At 44.7% G+C, this 23,538-nt stretch overlaps 1 protein-coding gene across 1 annotated transcript; it reads left to right on the top strand.

The window, feature by feature from the left end:
* Positions 1-832: 832 nt before the first annotated feature.
* Positions 833-23,538, top strand: LOC310783097 (excitatory amino acid transporter 1-like; the record flags this gene model as incomplete). The annotated part of the gene is made up of 9 exons (XM_083643887.1): positions 833-1,016; positions 2,422-2,559; positions 15,345-15,549; positions 16,186-16,228; positions 18,514-18,782; positions 19,810-20,043; positions 20,925-21,119; positions 21,649-21,783; positions 23,331-23,538. 9 exons carry the CDS (start codon positions 833-835, stop codon positions 23,536-23,538), a joined length of 1,611 nt encoding a protein of 536 aa, XP_083500013.1.

Below are 23,538 nucleotides of genomic sequence, written 5' to 3'. Positions count from 1 at the left end.
AAGTAAAAAAGTTGTGCATGTAGTCTATTGCTAGACAAGCTGGAGCGCCGCGACTGACGTTGAGACAAATCTATAATCCGGCGAAGACTGAGTGTGGAGCTGGAGTTTATATAGGCAGGGTTGATTGGCGATTGTGTGCAGCTGTGCTGCCATCTCCAGCCTCCAGCACACCAGGCTCCAATCCTGCAATAGACCCTTCTCACGGGGGCCATTTCGTGCCGAAAAGGCAGGGCAAACACAGGTGCAAGCAGAACACTAATGAGGGTTTCCAAATTCCAATCATGGAAGTTGGAAACCCTCATTAGTGTTTTGCTTGCACCTGTGTTTAATCTGCCTTTTCGGCACAAAATGGCCCCCGTGAGAAGGGTCTATTACACACCACACACACACACACACAGAAAGAAAGAGAGAGACTAGGAGGCAGGGGGCATGACAATGTAGAGTTTATAGATGCTGACTACACCATGCAAACACCATACATTCTCAGAAAAAATTACTGATAAGGTGTGAGTGGTGAAAGTATGACTGCTTTTTATAATTCGTTTTTGATCTTCTCTCTATCGAATGCTTACTCCCACATTACCTCCCTCCCCTCATCCTCCCTAACAGGCAACGTGCAAGCTTCAAACCAAACAGGGAGGGAGAGGAGAGAGAGAGAGAGAGAGAGAGAGAGAGAGAGAGAGAGAGAGACGAGCACCAGGTAACAACACAATCTGCTTCACCATCTAAGTTAATGTCAGAATTAAGTGGCGTGGAGCGCAGGTTCCCACACGTTTCGTAAATGGATCTCAAGATTCCAGTTGTACCCATCCCAGCAGCACCAGCAGCAGCCATGACTCAAAGTAACGGGGAGAACCCACAGCGGAGCCGGAGCGGTCTCCGCCAGATCCGGGACGGGATCCAGTCCCGCTCGCTGAGGGCCAAGAAGACAGTGGAGAACATCAGCAAAGATGACGTCAAAGGATTCTTCATGAGAAACGCCTTTGTGATCTTCACCGTCGCTGCTGTTATTATTGGTGAGTGAGTTAAAGTGCTGATTTTAGTCTCTCCTTCTTTTTGTAAGAGGGCTCCAGATTGTCTCCATCACTCCCGACAATCTGTCATTGTGGTGTGACGACCCCCCTCCCACGGGACGGAAGAAGGAATAGAATAGAAACCAACTCACAGGATCAGAGAATGGAGGAAAACTCAGATGAACTCAGCAGACTGGCCTTTTATCTGACCCTGCAGCTGACCCTTGACACGCAGGCATTAACCCCTGAACCTCACCCAGTAGGAAGTGAGCCAGGGCCCACCCACTGCTTCCACATCTGCAGGCCTGATAGTATTACACACAGCGCCAAGAAAGACTCATTTGATTGATTGCTGAATTCAGGTTATTCACTTCACTCCGGGCCTCTGGGTCAGCCACCTGGGCCCATTGGTGGATTAGTATCGCAACAAACAACAGCTTTTTGAATGGGCTTCAGTGGTGTTGACGAAAGGAACAGCTAGTTACATTTAGTCTATGTGCTCCTCCTGTGTTTGAACTGGGCATCCAGTTCCCCCAGGCCACTATCTTACACTTTAGCCAGGTTCAATTGAGTCTTTAGTGGATATAATCCTGGCATGTTGATACTTTTCCCAGCTATGAAGATGTGATCACAGGCCTCAGGATAGCACACTCCCTCTCCTGCATCACTGGAGCACTTTCATTTGTGAAAATGTTATTGTGGATCAACTCTTTCTGGCACATTTCCCGGCTAGTTTTAGGTCAGGGAGTGTTGTGGGAAAAAGTTAGACTTTCACCCCGGTGTTGGAGATTTGTGTGCACGAAATGTGATTTTGGGATTCTCATATATCGTTAAATACCACCTCTACCCAATTATTAGTCTCGCTTGCCAGACTCCTCTCACTCCCGTTAGAGGAGTCTGGCTGCTGGCATAAGCCCTCCCCTGCTCTACAGCTGCTCTCCCATTGGCGGCGACCATTTCAGTCGCTGCCGGCATTTCCGCTCCCCGCGCTTACAAGCTCTGTCATTGGCTCCGGCCATGTCAATCAGAGCGGCTTCCACTCCCTCCTCCCTGTGTGTCGCTGTAAATAGCCCCCTGCCGCCGCAGTGAAAGCAACAATGCTAACTAGCTACCAAGCTAACGCCAGAAACCTACACGCTAGCTCGTTGCTACACGCTGAAAAGGCAAATTGGATTGTTGGAAACTATTTTCCACTGCCGTTAAGTGCCGCCGATTGCAATTCCACAATGGTGACCAGCGCTGCCAGACTGTGAGGGAAGAAGTGAGGGAATTCAGACATGATAGTATACCACTACAGATGTTAATTCTGGGACTCTTATAGTAATACATATTGAAAGGCAAAGCACAAAAATAAATAAAAATAAAATAAAAATACACACTTTTCTTACAATTCTATTCCTTCCCGCAGGCATAATCCTGGGATTCGCCGTGCGGCCGTACAAACTGACTTACCGCGAGATGAAGTTCTTCTCTTTCCCTGGAGAACTGCTGATGAGAATGCTTCAGATGCTGGTGCTGCCCCTGCTGGTTTCCAGTCTCATCACAGGTATGCTCACCACACAGCCAGAAGACCAGAGGTCGGCAATCAGACAGAAATAAGTTTGATTCTGGTATAAGTCTTTGCTTTTGATATATTTTTGTTTGAACCCAAACCTTTATACGCATTATGGCAACAGTCACTGATTTACAGTCTACATAAATTCTTGAAATCAACTGATAATAATTGAACTATTAGAACAATTAATTGTTATAATATAAATATCACAATGTTGCACACACATAATGCTTACACATAGTTGTGCTTTGCCTGATTAGCAGTTGGTTGCAACCCTATCACAGGACAGGTTTATCAGGGTCTAGCTATCATTGGCTGTTTTTTAGTTCAAACAGCCTTTGGCGAAACTCTGTAATGCTCCATGGAGCCTATAGCGTTTAATGCAGCACGGGCGGACCATCAAAAAGCACTCCGCAGCTGCGAGTTCAAGGAAAGTTCAAGCACGCCGACGGGCTCTTCATACAGGACAAGTTGGGAAATATGGTAGTACCACCCAGGGGATGGTACTGTAGTACCACCCTGGTTTTGGGTTAGGGGCTTGGGCTTGGGGCTTGAAGACCCCCCGGCCTCCCCTGGAGACCATAACCCTAACCACAACCACCCAATGCCTAAACCTAAAGACCACCTACCCAATGCCTAAGGCTATCCCCCCCGCCCGGGGATACTACCATCCCCTGGGTGATACTATCGTACTTCCCAACTCGTTGTGGACGACGAGCGCTTGAACCTTCCCTGAACCCACAGGTGCGGAGTGCTGCGTTCCATAAAACGCTCCAGGCTCCGCTGAGCTTTACCGAGGTCGCCGAAGGCGCTTGACTAAGCGTGTTGGACATTCCAGGTCCAGGGTGTCAAACATTGTCTTGTCCTAAATGTATATCCAACATCTCACACACATGAACACAGTTCTGTGTCCTTATGCTAATATCACACGCACGCACATACACACACACACGCACGCACGCACGCACGCGCGTGCACACACAACACTTTACTTGAGGATGAATATGAACTGACATGACACTGTCATAACCATGATATGACACAGGTCATGAACATGAAGAAGACGTTATGAATGTTTATGACTGTTGACTGTTGACATAAAGTGTCACTCGATAAATTAGCCTATGTCATTGTTGAAATTGTTTGAGATGTCTTCGTTATGACAACTTGACAATAACCAAGACAGCATAACCTGTCAATGTCTTTGTTATGACAACTTGACATTATCCTAGACAGTGTAATGAAAAGTTCAAATTGAACTACTGTAGTTAAGGTCAAGGAAAATAGTAATGACACCGTTATAAATGGATTTGAAAATGTAATTGCACTTAATGACATCTTAATACCTGCAATGTCCTGTTTATGTTGTCTTGGTTATGTCAAGTTGCCATAATGAAGACATCTCAAACAATGTCAACATTATATTAAAGTCGAACTGAACCTGTTCGTCACGTGCATAATGAGTCCGTTTCAGACTGAAAACATAGTTTGTCTAAGATGACAGGTTGAGATGCGGGTCATAGTATCATGTCGATGATCTTATTTGACAATTCTGGGGACTGGATTGGGCTTTGGCCAATCCTGGGGGGTTCCGCCTCCAAATCGAGTGGGATTCAGTGTGTTGTGGCGCTCCCCTCGGGAAGAGCCTTTTGACGGGAGGTTAGTGGCTGAGTGGAGCCGCAGGCAGCCAGCTGCCTTCGTGTTGCCGAGCGACAGGCACTAGGCGCCATTTTCGACTTCATTTGGAAGAGAAAATTATCCTGAAATGATTTTTTTTGATTGACAGCTGCATGTCGTGATATGATTGGTTGAAATGGAGTAGAAATGTGATAGTACTAGGTGACATCAGCAAACTGTACATTACTGTTATCAATGAAATCTTGAAAAATTAACTTTTGATGTGAAAAAGTGTAAAAAACTAAAGAAATTTGATTGTTGTGATTTTGTTTGCATACATTATTAAATAGGTGCACTGCATACCCAGGTACTGTATTTGATCTAAAAGAAAAGAAAAGTCATTTTTGGGTTCAGCTCGACTTTAACAATGACATAATCTACCAAATGACGCTTAATGACAACAGTCATAAACATTCATAACGCCTTCTTCATGTTCACGACAGGTGTCATGTCATCAACATGACACCCTCCATAGTTGTGTCCTAATGCTAACACACACACACACACACACACACACACACACACACACACACACACACACACACACACACACACACACACACATATGCAAACTTGACAATCTTTCTCACTCTGTCTCTCTGACTGTGGCTGCTGTTTATTCCGAACTCCATGTTTTGTTACGCCACTGTCCCTCAAGTACATTAGGTGGCAGACAGTGGGCCAGCTGTTTATTCAGCCCACGCTGTCTGTTGGTTTTGGGCCCAGCGGTGGATGGCGATTAGATGACCTCACATGAGAGAGAGAGAGAGAGAGAGAGAGAGAGAGAGAGAGAGAGAGAGAGAGAGAGAGAGAGAGAGAGAGAGAGAGAGAGAGAGAGAGAGAGAGAGAGAGAGAGAGAGAGAGAGAGAGAGAGAGAGAGAGAGAGAGAGATGCTTTGAAGTTATTGGTCTCAGTCACATCACATGCTTGTGTTCAATTGCTGTGACAACGTGCCTTGTGCATTTGGAACCATTATTGTGTGTTAAGTGAGCAAATGAGTGTTTTTAGTACATAGAGACCTACCCAAGGTTTGCATAAGGTTTCCACTCGAACAGTGATGATGACAGCCGACGTCTTATTTAAGTTTCATAATAGAATGTATGGTTTCAGAGCAAAGGTGCAGCAGGTGTGCAAAAAATGCTTCTGCTCCCGAGTGATTCACATTTAGTTGACAGTTGTAGTGGACCCACACACATTTACTGTAGGCCTGAAACTCAGAGGAACTCAAACCTGTGACATCGAGCTTGGCAGTTCCAATCAAGGCATGCGAAGTACGGTAGTCCATTCATCACTTCTGTCCTGCATAGTCAATCCATTCAGTGTTTTCTTCTCCGGGGCAAAGCACAGCGGTTTGCTTCTGAGCAGAGCTTCTGCTTGTTTTTGAAAGGTGGGATCATGGAACATGTGAGTGTCAGATAACACAGGGGTTGATGGAAAGTATATAGGCTGGGCTTGTGTCCAGTTGTGGTGCAGTGAATCAGTGATTGACAGGGCCAGGAGCCAATGAGGGATGATGACAGTCAGACACAATGTCCGATAATAACCTGCTTTGTGCCTGCAGTGGGGCGTAGCATCAGCATCCTCTGACATCATGTCACATGACAGCAGCTACAACATGTGGAAGCCAACAAAGAGTGCTGTTCTGTCGTCAAGATATCAGCCACATCTCCTCTTGTGTTTGTGTGTGTGTGTGTGTGTGTGTGTGTGTGAGAGTGTGTGAGAGAGTGTGAGAGAGAGAGAGGAGAGAGAGAGAGAAGAGAGAGAGAGAGAGAGAGGAGAGAGAGAGAGAGAGAAGAGAGAGAGAGAGAGAGAGAGAGAGAGAGAGAGAGAGAGAGAGAGAGAGAGAGATGCACGTTTATTCTCTCCTCTCAGATATGATGTTATCTGCTGGATAAAATCATTAGAATCAATTATCATCAAATACACTGCATACTGAAGACATGTCCATATAACCAGAGGCTGATCTCTTCATATTTAACAATGATGATTAGGATCAGAAAAATTAAGTTAAGTTTGTATTCAACTACAAAAATAAAAAGGGAGAAGCTCCATATTCCCCCCAATTGTACTTGGCCAATTTCCCCCTGCTGCCCCGGTCGCTGCTCCACCCTCTGCCGATCTGAGGAGATGTGGGGAGAGCTGTGTACAAGCACCATGCTTCCTCTGACACATGTGCAGTTGCCAGCCGCTTCTTTCACCTGACAGCGGGAAACTTCACCGGCAGGACATAGCACATGGGAGGATCACGCTATTCCCACCAGCTCCCTTCCCCCCCGAACAGGTGCCCCGACCGATCGACCAGAGGAGGCGCTAGTGCAGCGACCAGGACACATACCCCTAGTCCGGCTTCCCACCCGCAGGACACCAGCGAATTGTGCCTGTGTGGACGTCCGACAAAGCCGGAGGTAACACGGGGGCGCGAACCTGCGACCCTTGTGTTCGTAGGCAGGGAATCTACTCCTACACTTCACTCATTTTGATCATTTCAAACGACAATTGTCTTCTGTGTTTGAACACTTATTAAATCTAGTTGATATGGCAAAATGAACACCAGTGATGATAAACATGAATAATGTTTTACGTTAATAATTATATATTATTATTTATAATAATCCTCTCTCAGTCCAGTCTGTGAGTTATTTAGCCTAAAACCACAGAGCATTATTCAAAGTCTATGTAATCAATTCTCAGCTAGAGCCATGGTTTGATACAAGATCAGAGTCAAATCGTTTTGGACATTTATTAGTATTTGCACTTTTTATGGTCTGTTTTAGTTCACTTAGATGCCAGATGATTGGGGTTTAGAACAATACGTGTACACACAGGACAAAGAATAATAGGAAAGTACTTGACAGTCAATTAGTCATTTCTCTGTCACTGACAACTTACTGTAAATGATTTGCTAATACTGCCTGATTCATCTTGCGTTTACACAACAACGTTTATGTCAGTGCAGCATGGGATTTTGGGTTGGCGTGACCTGGTTACACCCTGCAAGAATGTAAGCAGATTGAATGCAAATTGACTCCCACATGACAGTAGTAGTGCTAGCCAAGTCAAATGTGAAGGCTTCAATTCAATCTAAACGTACTGTATCAATGAAGATAAATATATAGGAGAAGTAATCTTGTTCTATAGCCAAGAGCTGATTGGTGGCCTTCACCTGAAGATGAGTCAGAAAATGTATATTGTCTAACTAAAACTACTTTCAACAAATAGTTCAACTACATCCAAACTACACCACGATAAATGATCACAATCTGAGTCTCATCTCATACTATTACATGGAGGTACAATTGAACTGACACTGAGTAAAGTGTGAGTGCGTGAGTGCGTGCGTGCGTGCGTGCGTGCGTGCGTGCGTGTGTGTGTGTGTGTGTGTGTTTGATCTCGGGACTCGGACAGACCCAAGGATGTCCGAGGATGTGTTTTAAGGAGAGGTTAGGGCAAAATTGTTGAGGTAGAACCAGGAAAATGCAAAATTTCGAGGGAAATGAATAGTATTTGATGATTTGTAGAAATCTTGTTCGCAACTTATTTTAATCAAAAAGCAGGTGATTCTCATTAAATGGCATTTTTGTGGTTTGAATTTCTATCCGGGCCACATTTAAATAAGAAAAACCCGAGGTTGAAATGGGTTGTGAATGAGTTGTGAGAAATGAATTGAGTGGTGGACTTCACTAAATGAGAGCATGGTGTAGATAGATGGAAGGAAAAGAGAGAAACTCAATGAAGAACTGGGAAGAAGAACAGAGTAGGAATAAGGAGGCAGGCCCGTAGCTACCATTGAGGACACTGAGGTCATGATCTCGGTATTTTCTTTTTTTTTTTTTTTTTTTTTTTTTTTTAATAGCCCCGGCCCCCAGATCTATTCATCTGTCATTGATGTTTTAAAGCCCTCATAAATAACATGATATATGACAGTTGATCAGAAATGCAACAATTTGCTTCCTCTCTGTGTGCTATAGAAGGAAGAGACATAACTCACCACAACGTTCAAATTTTGTATTGGGGCTAGACTTTGGGGACAGTTCTATTGAAGTGAATGGGTAAGTAACTCCCCTGTAAGTGATGTTTGTGTAGATAGGCCATTGTATTTAATTGAGCAGTATTCTGCCATGTGACCTGTATGCAGAATAAAAATTATATTATATGGGGAGACATTTATTTTTTGTTTCATTTTAAAGCAACAGCACAGTAAAGAGGATATTAATCTAACATGATGTCTGTAGTTCTTTATAGATCTAGCCTCTTAATTTTGCTCTCAAAGTGCACCAGATTGAAGCATTTTACTTTAAAATGGACAACATTTTCTAACCGGGGAGGCACAGCCTGGGCCCCCCACGCCACGCTAAAATGACCTCGGTATTTCGCAAACCCTGGCTACGGGCCTGTAAGGAGGGAGATGAAATGATGGGAAAGGACAGGGGAAGCTGGAGGAGGAAGGAGGAGCTAAAGTGGAGCGGGGGTTTACGAAGAGAAGATGAGGAAGGTCAAAGGTCACAAGAGGAATGAACACAAGCAGAGTTCAGAGGAACGAAGGGAAGTGGCCGTCTGTCTCGTTTTGGACTCTCTGTTTACAATAGACACGCTCACCATCCCATCTGTGAAATTTGAACACATTTCTCACCAGTAATGATAAGGACTACGTGTTGCTGCACTTCCTGTGTTGTTGTCATCGGCGGCCAATCAGACGTTTAGAGTAGAGCGGGGTCAGAGGTTGCGGTAACCATGCAGGGATATGCGCAACGGCAGCAACAAAAGAGGCTTTCTCTGGCCGAGGCTGTGAAACGGAACTGTTTCAGTAAACACACACACACACACGCACGCACGCACGCACGCACGCACGCACGCACACACACACACACACACACACACACACACACACACATTGCTCATCTTTAAGGAATTTCAATTATTTTGAGTTTAAAAGAATAACATAATAAACCAATTGATTCTGAGGATTGCCCTATATACTATGTGGAGGTCCATCTGAGCTATTACATAATATCTTCTGGCTGGCGTATTCGATGACAACATTTCCGAACACCTGCAAAAGGCATCAAGGCTGCAGTAGAGTTTATTAAAGGTCTATTGTACTGTAAGTCGCTTTGGATAAAAGCGTCTGCTAAATGACATAATGTAATGATTTACATGGTTATACCCTTAATTCTTTCAACAACAAAAAAAAACATATTTTTCCAGTGAATCTATAACCTCGAGTGAGAAGTTATGTGACTGGCCCTGTTGTTATAAGGACACACCTGTCTCTATATACTTGAAGAGCAGTTTGACAGAATAAGGCTACACATAAGGCTATACAGTACTACATCTACATCAGTGTTTCCCTGTGGTAACATTACTATTTCTAACTTAATAAAGACCAATAAACCAGAATTTAAAAATTATAAAATTATTTATTTACAAAAACAAAGCCTACAGGACTCTCTGGACAGCCACCTATCACCTCTTGCTCCTAATGACTGACCCAGAATCACACCATTCAGACCTCTATATAACTTTTCACAGGAAGTCCTATGTAGGTAGAGAGCGGCTTACTGCAGATAGCGCCCTCTATGCATAGGAAGAGGTATTACAACAACTTCTAAATTCTCACCACACACCCCACCTAAAATAATTGAATTCCTGTTGGTTTCAATGAAGAACGTCGCACAGTCTAAATAAATGCTATTTCAGAGACACCTGTGGAGCAAAGATTTTCTTGTTACTGGGAACGTATTAAACTATGAGCAAAACATATTTTAGAACATAAGAGTGCTACTAAGCTCCAGTGACTTCTGCACTGCAGACACGTGGCCCCATGCAGTGCAAACACACTTTCACGCTTGCAAGGCTGAATTGTGCCTCTATGTGAAATGGCTGCGTGGAAAAATGGGTTTCCTGAGGGCCTTCGCTTTGAACTTAAGGCTGAATCAGAAATCAGAAAGTTAGAGTTGAATCCAGAACTGAGAGACAGAAATGGACGGACAGCCAGGCGGGAGAATGGAGGATTGTGAGAAAGAGAGAGAGAGAGAAAGAGAGAGAGCGAGGAAGAGAGACAGAGAGAGAGAGAGAGAGAGAGAGAGAGTGCAGCTGACCCAGTGAAAAGGATAAAACCCTAGAGGCCCCTTGATCTGCTTCTCCATCTATAGCTCCACCTCTCTTTATCCCTGATTCACTGTTTCTGTCTGTCCGTCCCTCTCTCTCTTTCTCTCGCTCTCGCTCTTGCTCTCATACACACACACACACACACACACACACACACACACACACACACACACACACACACACACACACACACACACACACACACACACCTCTTTCTCAAAACCCCTCGCCAACACTAACCACTCTCTATGTGTTTGCCGCCAAAGATTGTCTTCAGGCAAGAGAGAGGACCGCAGAAAGGAAATTTATAAGCCCATGGAGGAACGAGATAGAGATCATGTGGGAGGCAAAAGGGGGAAAGGAGGAGGACTATGGAGGGACACAAGGGGGGAAAGCAACAGGGGAAAATGGAAAGGATGATGCACTGATTCTTTGAGAGTTTGGCCCAGTCATCTTACCCAGTAGATGAGAGGACTGGCATCAAAATCATCTCTGTGCACCTGGTAGATCTGTGGTTCTCAAAGTGGGGCACGGGGCCCCCCGGCTGTCCTTCATGGGGTTCCAGGGGGTCCCCAGCAAAAGTGGGGATAATCAATTTACACTGGGCTATCCATCCATAAGTAACACAATGACATAATAAATGACTGTTTTGGTCATGGGTTTCATATCTTTCGGTAATAAAACATCTAAAAGCTAAAATCTTATCAGATGGGGGACCCTGGGACAAAATTGTATCAAATGGGGTCTGCAGTTTAACTTGCGTCAGCTTAGGGGTTCTTGACGTGAAAAAAAAGTTTGAGAATCACTGTGAGATAGATAGTAGATTGATAGATAGATAGATAGATAGATAGATAGATAGATAGATAGATAGATAGATAGATATTAGATATATTGACAGATAGATAGATAGATGGATGGATAGATAGATATATGGATAGATAGATAGATAGATAGCCGATAGATAGATAGATAGATAGATAGATATATAGATACCGTAGATAGATAGATAGATAGATAGATAGATAGATAGATACAGTTAGATAGATAGATACAGTTAGATAGATAGATAGATAGATAGATAGATAGATAGATAGATAGATAGATGGATGGATGGCTGCCATGTTGACATTTTCTTGGAGCCACAGCGACACTATGGCTTGTCTGCAGTTCTGGTCCATTTAATTGATCTAAACCGAGTCTAAACCTGCAGACTTGTGTAAAGAATTAGTAAAATAGATTTAAAATTTGACAAAAAGGATGTACTTTTAAAGGCAGAAGATCTTTGAGCATACAGTAAATCAGAACCAGAATAACTTTATTCATCTCTGAGGGGAAATTGAGTAAATTGTTGTTTACACTGGAAATGAGTGAAGTTAGCTAACAATTTTCATTGGACTTAACGAACAATGATAATTGAGATTTTGTTTTCAGCAGTTATGGCCATAGAAATAAAAACCAATAACTTTGAATTTGCACTGAAACGACTACTTTGAATAGGCTAATTATTGCCTACGATTACTGTAGGCTACTGTAACTGACGCTGTATGCTAAAGCGTTAGCATGTGCTGGTCAGTAGGCTATCTCCATACCTAATCTTGGCACGTGGTCTAAATGGGCCTTTTTTAACCAGCAGCCATTTTGCGTCTAAAAGGCAGTAAGTAACGCAGGTGCAAACAAACCTTAACGAGGGTTTGCAACTTCCAATCCATTTAGGTGTTCCAGTGCTCGTCCTCGTTAATGTGCTTGCACCTGTGTTACTGCCTTTTAGGCACAAAATAGCTGAGGTGAAAAAGGCTAATTGCCCTCCAGGTAAAGCCTTGTGAGAACTGAAGGGTCATTGTTTGCTGAGCAGGAGTGAATGTTAATTGGTCGAAACACAGACCTCTAGCGGTTGCTCTGTCCCGAAAGTCAACCTTTTCCCCCTGCAGCACTTTAGTGTCTGGTGAACATCACCCATATGAGAAGAAAAGTCCTTCTCTCTCCGAGTCTCTCCTTCAACTCCGTCTTTTGAAAGGATGGAATTGGTGAGGCTGCATCTGTTGTCGCCCGGACAACAGGCCGGGGAGCATTGTCGGCGCGAGGCCGGCTAAAGTCAACAAGTTTTCCCAGGGCTGTCAGAGAAGGAAGAGGAGGAGAGCAGCAGAAAGGGGGACTGGCGGGGGCAAGAGGGGGCACTGAAAGAGGGCTGAAGCAATAAGATCAAGTAAGTAAGTAAGTAAAAGAGAGAGAACAGGGGGGGGAGAGGAAGAGGAGAGGAGGAGGACCAGGGGCGCTCTGAAACAAGAGGTGTAGATGGAGGGGTGGTAGGGGAGAGGAGGTGAAGAATTTGGGGAAAGAGAATGAGGGAGGAGAGGGGGAGGAGGATCAAAAAGAAATGGATAATGACCCAGGCCCTGGGCATGTTGAGACAAGAGAACACAGAGGGCCAAACAGGGGGCACACACACACAATGCACACACACACACACACACACACACACACACACACACACACACACACAGACGCGCACACACACACACACACACACACACACACACACACACAGACGCGCACACACACACACACACACACACACACACACACACACACACACACACACACACACACACACACACACACACACACACGCACACATGCGCTCTGAGTCAAAGTGCCACATCTGAAAGGACCACATACATCTCCCACTGCACAAAGCCTGCTTTGGCTTGTACAGCTCTGAATGGAGATAATGGCCATAATAGGACCTGACACTTTGAAAATACTACGCTGTAACGTCCTGCCATTCAAACAGCTTATTGTCCCTTTTCAAATCCCCCCTTTCTCAACGGCCATATTTCTTCATTCTTCCAAGCTGCCTGTGTTTGATGTTGTTCAGGCTGTAGAAGAGGCTCAGCTTCAGGCTCTGTGACCTTCTGAAACTTCAATCTGGCTTGCATGAAACTTTTCTGTTTGCTGTAGGCTAGTAGTGGTTTAGCAATCTTTAACCGGGAAGCCACATTTCACAATAAATAAATAACTAAATTCTTGCAACCCATAACTGACTTTGTGGGTTAGGGTGCATGCCTGTCTACTAACGCTGGCGGCGTATTTGACATTATTGAAAATGTGACAGAACCAAAAACGATCTTGCAGGAACGTTGGAATGCTATGTCAGCAGCAAGACGTGCTGCTCTTAATTGAGACTTTGCGATGACTGAAAGGCCAAGGCTAAAACGCAGGCGGAGGTATATGATTTGTCTGTGGAATCATTGTCACAGTATATTCTGTTGTATCATAAAACACAAGCTAGTGACCTTGTTTGTTCCCTTTACAGTCAATGATATAATAAAGCTACAATGAACAGAGATCTTTTTGCTCCATGATAGAAACATTCATGATTCCGCTGAGGTCAGACTCAGATTTCAGAGTGAGTGAGATCAGCGTGTGAATGTGTGTGCACTGGGAAGTCGTTGGTTTGATTGGGCAGCGGTGGGAATGGGGGCCCACGAACCCCAGCCTAAAGGTTTTTGGGGGTCGCGGCTCAAAAAGTTTGAGAACCATTGCCCCATAAGGGACGCTAGCACTCTCGTACTAGCGTCACACTCAGGTCCATAAGGCAATAGGGGGGGAACGTCTGTTCAAAAAAGCTCTCCTACCCGTCTCCGACGTCCGATTGCAGATCCGAAGATATGATAGTCCTCCTCTGGAAGTCATTTTTTAATTTAGCCGGTGCGGTTAAAATGATACTGCTGTGTGAAACAACCGTTTAAAAGCAGTCTTTCCACAGCCTGTGCGCACCTGGGAAGCAAAACATGTCAAATACAAAACTCCAAGTTTCCTGCTGGCACGAGGAAGCTCCTCCTCTCCTAAATAAGGCACAGGCTGTGGAAAGACTGCTTTTAAATGGTTGTTTCACACAGCAGTATCATTTTAACCGCCCCGGCTAAATTACTGGCTTCCGTAGGAGGACTATTATATCTTCGGATCTGCAATCGGACGTCGGAGACGGGTAGGAGCGAGAGCGTTTTGAACAGCCATTCCCCCCTATTGCCTTATGGAGCTGAGTGTGCACGAGTGTAGAATAGTATACAAAGTACAGTAGTAGGGTCACTTTGGGGCTAGAGAACCACTGACCTAACTCATCGCGGGCCACCAGAAATGTTCCTGAGGGCCGCAATTGGCCCGCGGGGTGCACTTTGAGAAGCCCTGATATACAGTATATATACACAGATCTTCTACATTAGACCTGCCCCCAGGTTTAGGTGTTGTTTTCCCAGCAGGAAAGGTCCGACTCAGATTGTGTTTCCCCCTCTGAGGCCGCTCCTCTTTGTTGTCATAGATAGGCAGATAATCCAGACGGGTGTAGGCTATTCCACCAATCATTACACAACACCTGTTCCCAGGCTAGGGTCTTAGGCTCTTATTTTCTTTCTTTTACTTTTTACTGTCCCTCGCTGCAAAACAACTACATCTAAGCATCAGAATCACATTCACTTTTATTGCCACAATATGCAAGATTACATACATACGAGGAATTTGTCTTAGTGTACAGTAAGGATGCAGTGTAGCCGTCATATCAATATTCAGAGATAAAAGGAAAATAGGAAAATATCTAAAAGACAAAATCACAACATTGCAAGTGCAGTCAAAATATATAGAATATACACGAATAGGAGTGTGAAGTTCACACAGATTCAAATGTGTTGTGCATGTAAACATTGGCAATTTAATTCACAGATTCTTGCATGTTAAGGAAAATGCTGCATCCTCACTTTCTTCATGCTGTAAATGTGTTTCTCTTTTGTCATTTTGTTTTGTAAATTTTTGTTGTCACCTGTTACTGAAAATGAATGAATGGATGAATGAATGAATGAATGAATGAATGAATGAATGAATGAATGGATTGTTATTTGGGAAATCCAACCAGGGTTTGACAGAGGAATTGGGTAGTCTTCTGTATACAGAATGTGTGTGTAATGTATGTAATGATGACTGGTGTGTTTCCTCTCCAGGTATGGCTGCTCTAGACAGCCGTGCGTCGGGTAAGATGGGGATGCGGGCGGTGGTTTACTACACCACCACTACCGTCATCGCTGTGTTCATCGGCATCGTCATGGTGCTCATCATTCACCCCGGAAAAGGATCCAAGGATGAGTTCGGCAAGCAGCAGCAGATAGAGCAGGTCAGCCCTGCAGATGCCTTCCTGGACCTTATCAGGTACTCTCTCTCTCTCTCTCTCTCTGTCTCTCTCTCTCTCTCTCTCTCTCTCTCTCTCTCTCTCTCTCACTCACTCACTCACACACACACACACACACACACACACACACACACACACACACACACACACACACACACACACACACACACACACACACACACACACACTAAATGTACAAAATATTAGCCACATTTAATCTCAATCTAGGGAGATTAGGGACACTAATCTTTTCATGAGGTACACTGATGAGGTCAATCAAGGTAATTGCAATTATCGGTGAGCAGCTGCAGTGGAGTGCCCGGGGACCAACTTCTTCCAACCACCGCTGGTGATGACGATCTTCTGCATGTTTTTAGTGGGGTGTTATATGGAGGAAACCCCAGGGAAGAACATGCAGACCACCGTGCCCTCAAACTAAGAAAAGGAGTTAGCGAAGGACTTTTATGCTTTCAGGCAATTTAAATTCGGATTGTGCAAAAGGGGCTACGACTCAATATCAGGAAGATATCTCTAATATTGTGTACATTCAGTGTATTTTTGCTGGGTTTTGCGGGGGAAAGTGCATTTGTATGCAAATAATTAGATGTATTTATCCTACGGTAATAACATTGCATTGCTTTTTTTCTGTATTCCAGAAACATGTTTCCTCCTAATCTTGTGGAAGCCTGCACTAAACAGGTAACTCCCTCCTGATCCTCACTCACGTTCTCCTGATGCCTCTATTCTCTTCATCTCTTTCAGTGCCCAATTGTATCAAATTGAGCCCTGAAGGCTTCTTCAGGTTGTCTTAGTTGAGCATTTTATTATACAAGCCTGAGTGTTCATTAGGATAATTATCTTAAAGCATAAAGCTTCTCAAATAAAGTCTTGTTTTACTTTCTCACGTTCCAATGACAGCCGCTCCCAGTCTCCCACAGTGTGTCATCATTAATCACATCAGTTTTCATTTGTTTTTAATATCAGACTTTTGAAACCTGTCAATCTAACTTGGGTTTTGCAGCACACAATAGGCCTTTTTCGCAGCAGCTATTTTGCAACCAATGAGGGCCCCAGCATTGGAACACCTAAATGGATTGGAAGTTGGAAACCATCATTAATGGTGTGTTTACCCTGCCTTTAGACACAGAATGGCTGCTGTGAAAAAGGTAAATTGTGTTATGAAGTACCATAGAGACAGTCGATCTGTGTGGGAGCACCCACAAAATGTTATACGGCTGGCGCGCGAGTGGGGTGAAACCGCCACATATATCTCAATGGGCTGACTCACCAAAGGACAGTGCTGTGGCTCTACAGTACAGGATTGGGGATTCTAGAGCAGAACGCAAGACGTCTGTTCAGATGTGCGTTTACTGCGGGGGTTAAATCCCCGATCGGGTCTGCCTGGGCTGGGCTAGCAGCTAAATGCTGATTATGCTGTATGGAGAGAAGAGGGGGATTTACCCCACCCTGACCACGCCCCCAGCCAGCTAACCCAGCGTCTATGACGAGACATCGCCTCAACCTATAAAGAATCATGTTGTGTCTCCTCCCACAGTTGCAATATGAGGATGGCAACAAAAAGTCACATATCCTTGACTGAGTTGAATGTTAATTCAACATATTTATCTATGTGACTTCCCCCACACATTGATTTGAATCATTACCTGCTCATGCTTGCCACTTGCTCCTGGCATAGGCATATATTTATGTGCCAGCCAAGATGCTTTTTCCCTGATGCCAATTTCACTTCCTCATTCTTATGGACAATTTATGCATTATAAAGTGGGTATGTAACTGGCAGGATTGTGAAATTTTGAGCACCAGATGGTTTCACAGAACAGGAACACAGGGGATGGTGATGATGGCCTCTAGTGACTCATTCACTGAGCTTCTGTGTCAATTACCTCCCATTCCATGTAAAGCTTAATCAGAAGTGCAGCGAGCGTGTCATCGGTTTGATCCCTCGGACCGGCAGGATAAATCAGGTCGGGGAAAGTGGAAAAAGCAGTGCTTTTGCCACCCTCATTACCACCACTGAGGTGCCCTTGAGCAAGAAGACTCCATGACTCCTACCTCTCCAGTGCAGCTGCTCAGTGGCCAACAGATCGGACCGTGGTTGTACTGGTCAGCTTCCAGGTGTGAATGTGTGTGTGAATGTGAATGTGAATAGGGCGCTCCTGAAATAGAGAGCATTGCTTGCAGTGAACTCCCCCTGAATGAATAAAAGAAAAAAGAAACAACCACAACAGAACTGTTGATTTTATACATTTTATACATATTGGATACATTAAAGTAGTGAAATGTAATAAATTAGTGTGGAAATCTTAAAATGATCTGGAGACATATGTTTTACTCTTGTTTAATAACTATAACTGTGTGGCTTGTTATTAACCATGAACCTCACCCCAACACCAACACTATTCTTATGTGAAATAAAACAAACAAACAAACAATGTTGACACAGCATTGGCCTTTTAACCCATCCCTTACAGAAAAAAACACATGAGGTTCACATGTGTCCACATGTGGTGAAACATGTGGACACATGTTAAATTTCACATGTGAAAACATGTGGAACACATAAAACCCATGGGAAGCGTGTGGTTTTGGAACATTTGCACATGTGGAAAGCATGTTATCACATGTTATAACATGTTATCACATGTTTTGCCACATGTTGTTTAGCAACATTTACATGGGTTTCACGTGTAATCACATAGGTTTCAGATCAGTAATCATGTGATCATGTGATCAGTAATCACATGGGAATTTACATGGGTTTCACACATTTCACATGTGAAAATGTTCCAAAACCACATGCTTCCCATGGGCAAAGCACATGTTTCACATGTGTTCCACATTTTTCAGATGTGAAACATGTTAAATTTCACATGTGATCACATGCGACCACATGTGACTTTGCACATGTGAAGTTCATGTGGTTTTTCTGTAAGGGATGGTCTTTCTCTCTGTATTAAAACCAGTTCAAGACGCAGTATGGCAAGAGAGTGGTCCATGTGAAGCTGACGGTGAACGACACGTTATTCACGCTGAACGGCAGCCAGGAGATTGCGCGGGAGGAGGTGATCCCCATTCCCGGCTCGGTTAACGGAGTCAATGCTCTGGGCCTGGTGGTCTTCTCCATCTGCTTCGGTCTGATCATCAGCAGCATGAGGGAGCAGGGCAAGCCGCTGAAGGACTTCTTCGACTGTCTCAACGAAGCCATCATGAAGCTGGTCGCCATCATCATGTGGTGAGTCCAAGGTGGGAGAGGAGGGAGGGAGGGATAGATAGATGGATGGATGTAGGGAGGGAGAAATGGTGGCAGTGAGTGAGGGAGGATGGGTCGTATGTATGTTTATATAGATAAATGATTGACTAGATTTGCGAATATGAAACATATGTTTCAATAAAAGTAATCGATACAAAACAATAAGATACACTTATAGACTGTATAAAATATGGACATAGCCACCATGATGTCAAGCATTGGTCTGTGGACTAAACATGTTTACTTATGCTGTAATGTTGGGCATTTTTAGGTGAATGGGGATTGACTCCCTTTTGGAGCCAGCCTCAAGTGGCCTTTTGAGGAACAGGAATATTGTTTTTGGCACTTCCACATTGGCTTCATCTGTCCAAGCCTGAGGTTGCTGCTTGGCTACACTCCAATCGATATGATACGATGGAACATTATTAGGATCATAGTAGCTCTGTTAAAAAAAATAAGAATAAAGGAAAAGGAACAAGCACAGATCCTGTAGTGTACAAGCCCACGCTGCGTGTTGCAACCTGTGTGTGTGTGTGTGTGTGTGTGTGTGTGTGTGTGTGTGTGTGTGTGTGTGTGTGTGTGTGTGCGTGTGCGTGCGTGCGTGCGTGCGTGCGTGCGTGCGTGCGTGCGTGCGTGCGTGCGCGCGCGCTGGGCAAGTCATCTCTCAGTCAAGACCATTGAGATATGTCGATGGTCAAGACCCTTAGTCAATGCCGCCCTCTACAGGCCATGTGATGAAGCCCCCCCCAGTTAATGTTCTTGATGTCTCACCTGAATTTGCCCATGCTGCCTGCCAGCATACTGACAGCGTGGGGAAAATAAGATAATTGAATATAAATGATTGGATCTTGGCAAATATAACCAAATAAAGTTTGCACATCTGACAATTTCAGCCCTGGCAGAGAAAAAGAGCAACATAAATATATGAGACTCCCAATGGTGTACAGAAACTCAGCATTGCAACATTGCTTAGCATCGTTTGTCTTATCGGACCCTCTCCCGTCCTCAGGTACGCCCCTATCGGTATCCTGTTCCTGATTGCCGGTAAGATCGTGGAGATGGATGACATCTCATCCATGGGTGGCCAGCTGGGCATGTACACAGTGACGGTCATCTGTGGCCTCTCCATCCACGCCTTCATCGTCCTGCCCACGCTCTACTTCCTTGTCACCAGGAAGAACCCCTTTGTCTTCATCGCCGGGCTGCTGCAGGCGCTCATCACCGCCCTGGGGACGTCCTCTAGGTATGCAACTACAGGTTGAGTATTTACTTTTGGTCCAGGAAGTTCTGCAAATGAAGGTTGAGAGAGCAATAATCATAGTGATAGTGATAGTAATAGCATCACCATGGTGAAACTGCTTCAGATAACATCATCATTGTGACTGTGTGACGTCATTAGGACCAGGAAGTTATGTGAATGAACGAGGAGCTCTTGGTCCAGGCAAGATGGAGGGAAGTTCAACATTGTTCATTTGCATATAGCTACTACTGATTTCGTAATGATAATTACGATGATGGTAAGATGATGGTTGCAATTTTTTTTTGAAAACAGCACAAATTGGCCCTTCAAGTCCAAATTCACAGACTGTCAAGGGAACAGCCAGTACCAGTGTGCCTGCTTGGTCCCCAAATAATTTATACCATAGTGAAAAAGAATGTATGCATTTTTTTATGTAAATATTTTTATGTACAATTCTTGGTTTGAAGCAAATGATTTCTAAACCTTAGTATGTCATCAGCCTCCCTGGATTTCATAAAATACGGTTCAAGATACAATGCTTCAGCATGCGCTGGGACGCGTCATCAGTGATGTTAACTGGGGTCGTACTACTACTACTACTACTACTACTATAAAATATTGTTCTAACTCCCATGCGCTGAACTGAATGATGTAACTTCAGCAGTAGCATCCCTATCTCCTTGATTTCACAACAAACCCTAAAATACTGTGAACTGATATATAATTAGAGAGAATAGAAATATCGCACACCCTCCTCTCATTATAGTAGTGAGATAGATTACTCTCATGACAATGAGTAACACTATTATCCCTCTTATTAAAACTTTTCATAAGGAAGCCTGTTTTACTTTCCTTATTGATTCATCCCCCACTCTCTCTCTCAGTTCTGCCACGTTGCCCATCACCTTTAAATGCCTGGAGGAGAACAACAAAGTGGATAAGCGTGTGACCCGTTTCGTGCTCCCTGTGGGCGCCACCATAAACATGGACGGCACGGCCCTGTACGAAGCCCTGGCGGCCATCTTTATCGCCCAGGTCAACGATTACGACCTTAACTTCGGACAGATTCTCACCATCAGGTAGGCAATGCACAGGGTACTTTCAAAATGTGCTTCACCTTGCCCTCCTTGAAAAATCCTTTTTCACCGTAGCCCAGGGGAAGCTGAAAGGGTTTGACTGCTTCTCCCTGCTGTGTGAGTCGGACACGGGTCGGTCTTGGAGAAGGATACACAGTAGAATATTTGTGTTACATTAAGTCTTTCATGACAACAACAATTACTGCCTCAAACCAGAATGAACCTTCTCCAAGTCTCAAAACCACAAGTGCCAGCTTTATAGTTTGGCGTCGCCACCAGTCCAGCTATTTTGAATTAGTAGTTGGATCGTTCTTCGACCAAGGAAACTGATTTAATTGTTCTACTCTGCAGTGCTGTGTCCCAGGGATAAACTCGTTGAGAGATCAATCAAAGGGCATGTCTGTCCCCCCCCCCCCCCCCCCTCTGTTTGCAAGAGTAAAAGTGACACCCTAATGAATGATTTGTACACGTTTTAAAACACAGCCGAGGTCTGACTGGTTTGGATCTGTCTTCCTTTGCACTTGGCCCCCAGTATCACAGCCACAGCAGCCAGTATCGGAGCAGCTGGAATCCCTCAGGCTGGATTGGTCACCATGGTGATAGTGCTAACGTCCGTAGGCTTGCCCACTGATGACATCTCACTTATCATCGCTGTTGATTGGTTCCTGTAAGTATTGCCTCGATAATGACTCTGAAAAGTACTAACGTGACTGTTCACCACTTCTTTCTTCTTCATTTCCTCTTAATTATTGCATGAAGACATTGTGATTTCTCCTGTTTTGCACCAGTTAAAATTCTGCATCATGTACAAGCTGGAGGCATTGGAGAGTTTTGGGTTAAGCAGGCCATAAAGAGGCCTGCAGTCGTTTCCTCACGAGGAAAATACTGTCAAAGATAGTGCGCTGTGAGTTCAAACATATCCCAGCATTTTTTTTGATGCTCTTGAGTGGGTTGCAGAGGAGGTTAGAGACACTCCCCTCACATTCCACATCCCTCAATCCATCTGCTTCTGATTCTGTCCACATCTTAATTCCACCAAGAAGGTCTACTACCTCCTATCTTAACGGCTGTGGTGCGTCATGTGGTTTGATAATTGCCTGGAGCTATTGAAAATATACCTCCAGCAGTCTGACATGTGCATTCAATGAGGTTCATTATACACAATATCTTCACGTGCATATATTTGTTTATACGCTCTGTGCGGTTTCCATTTGTGATGTATTCAGTGGAAATGTTTAATATTTCTTCTATGCATTCTGTAAATACATTGAGTAACATAATGCATCTTTTAATAGCACACGTAAGGTTGTGAATGGAAAGTCTTGTCAGCCAATAAGAACGAGGCTCCAAACTTATGAGCACATCAGAGAAGTACTGAGAACGAATGTTTTACAGTATTGTACACAATGAACTTTGTCTAAAGTTTCTAAAGTACTAAAGTACAAATGTAAGCATAAACTCCTCACCTCCTCTCCTCTCCTGTCCTCTCCTCTCATTTCCTCTCCTGTCATCTCCTCTTCCTCTCCTCTCCACTCCTCTCCTCCTCTCCACTCCACTCCTCATCTCCTCTCCACTCCTCTCCTCTCCTCTTCACCTCTCATCTGCTCTCCTCTTCACCTCTCATCTCCTCTCCACTCCTCTGCTCTCCTCTCTTCTCTTCTCTTCTCCACCTCTCCTCTCCTCTCCTCTCCTCTCCTCTCCTCTCCTCTCCTCTCCTCTCCTCTCCTCTCCTCTCCTCTCCTCTCCTCTCCACTCCTCTGCTCTCCTCCTCTCCTCTCCTCTCTTCTCTACCTCTCATCTCCTCTCCACTCCTCTCCTCCTCTCCACTCCTCTCCTCTCCACTCCTCTCCTCTCCTCTCCTCTCCTCTCATCTCCTCTCATCTCCTCTCCTCCTCTCATCTCCTCTCCTCTCCTCTCCTCTCCTCTCCTCATCTCCTCTCCTCTCCTCTCCACTCCACTCCTCTCCTCTCTCTCATCTCCTCTCCTCCTCTCCTCTCCTCTCCTCTCCACTCCACTCCACTCCTCTCCTCTCCTCATCTCCTATCCTCTCCTCTCCACTCCACTCCACTCCTCTCCTCTCCTCTCATCTCCTCTCCTCCTCTCATCTCCTCTCCACTCCTCTGCTCTCCTCCTCTCTTCTCTTCTCTACCTCTCATCTCCTCTCCACTCCTCTCCTCTCCCCCTTTAATCTCCACTCCTCTCCTCTCCCCTCAGGGACCGATTGCGCACCACCACCAACGTTCTCGGGGACTCCATCGGTGCCGGTATCGTGGAGCACCTGTCTCGCCACGAGTTGCAGAGCAAGGACCCAGAGGTGTGCAACTCGGTGGTGGAGGAGACTGACAAGAAGCCATACCAGCTCATCTGCCAGGAGAACGAGTACGAGAACGAGAAGCCCGCTGACAGCGAGACCAAGATGTAG

Source organism: Poromitra crassiceps (assembly GCF_964638095.1).
Source record: "Poromitra crassiceps genome assembly, chromosome: 10".
In the NCBI taxonomy this organism is placed as follows: domain Eukaryota; kingdom Metazoa; phylum Chordata; class Actinopteri; order Beryciformes; family Melamphaidae; genus Poromitra; species Poromitra crassiceps.
The sequence above is the reverse complement of the archived record's forward strand: the minus strand, read 5'-3'. Positions and strand labels throughout refer to the sequence as shown.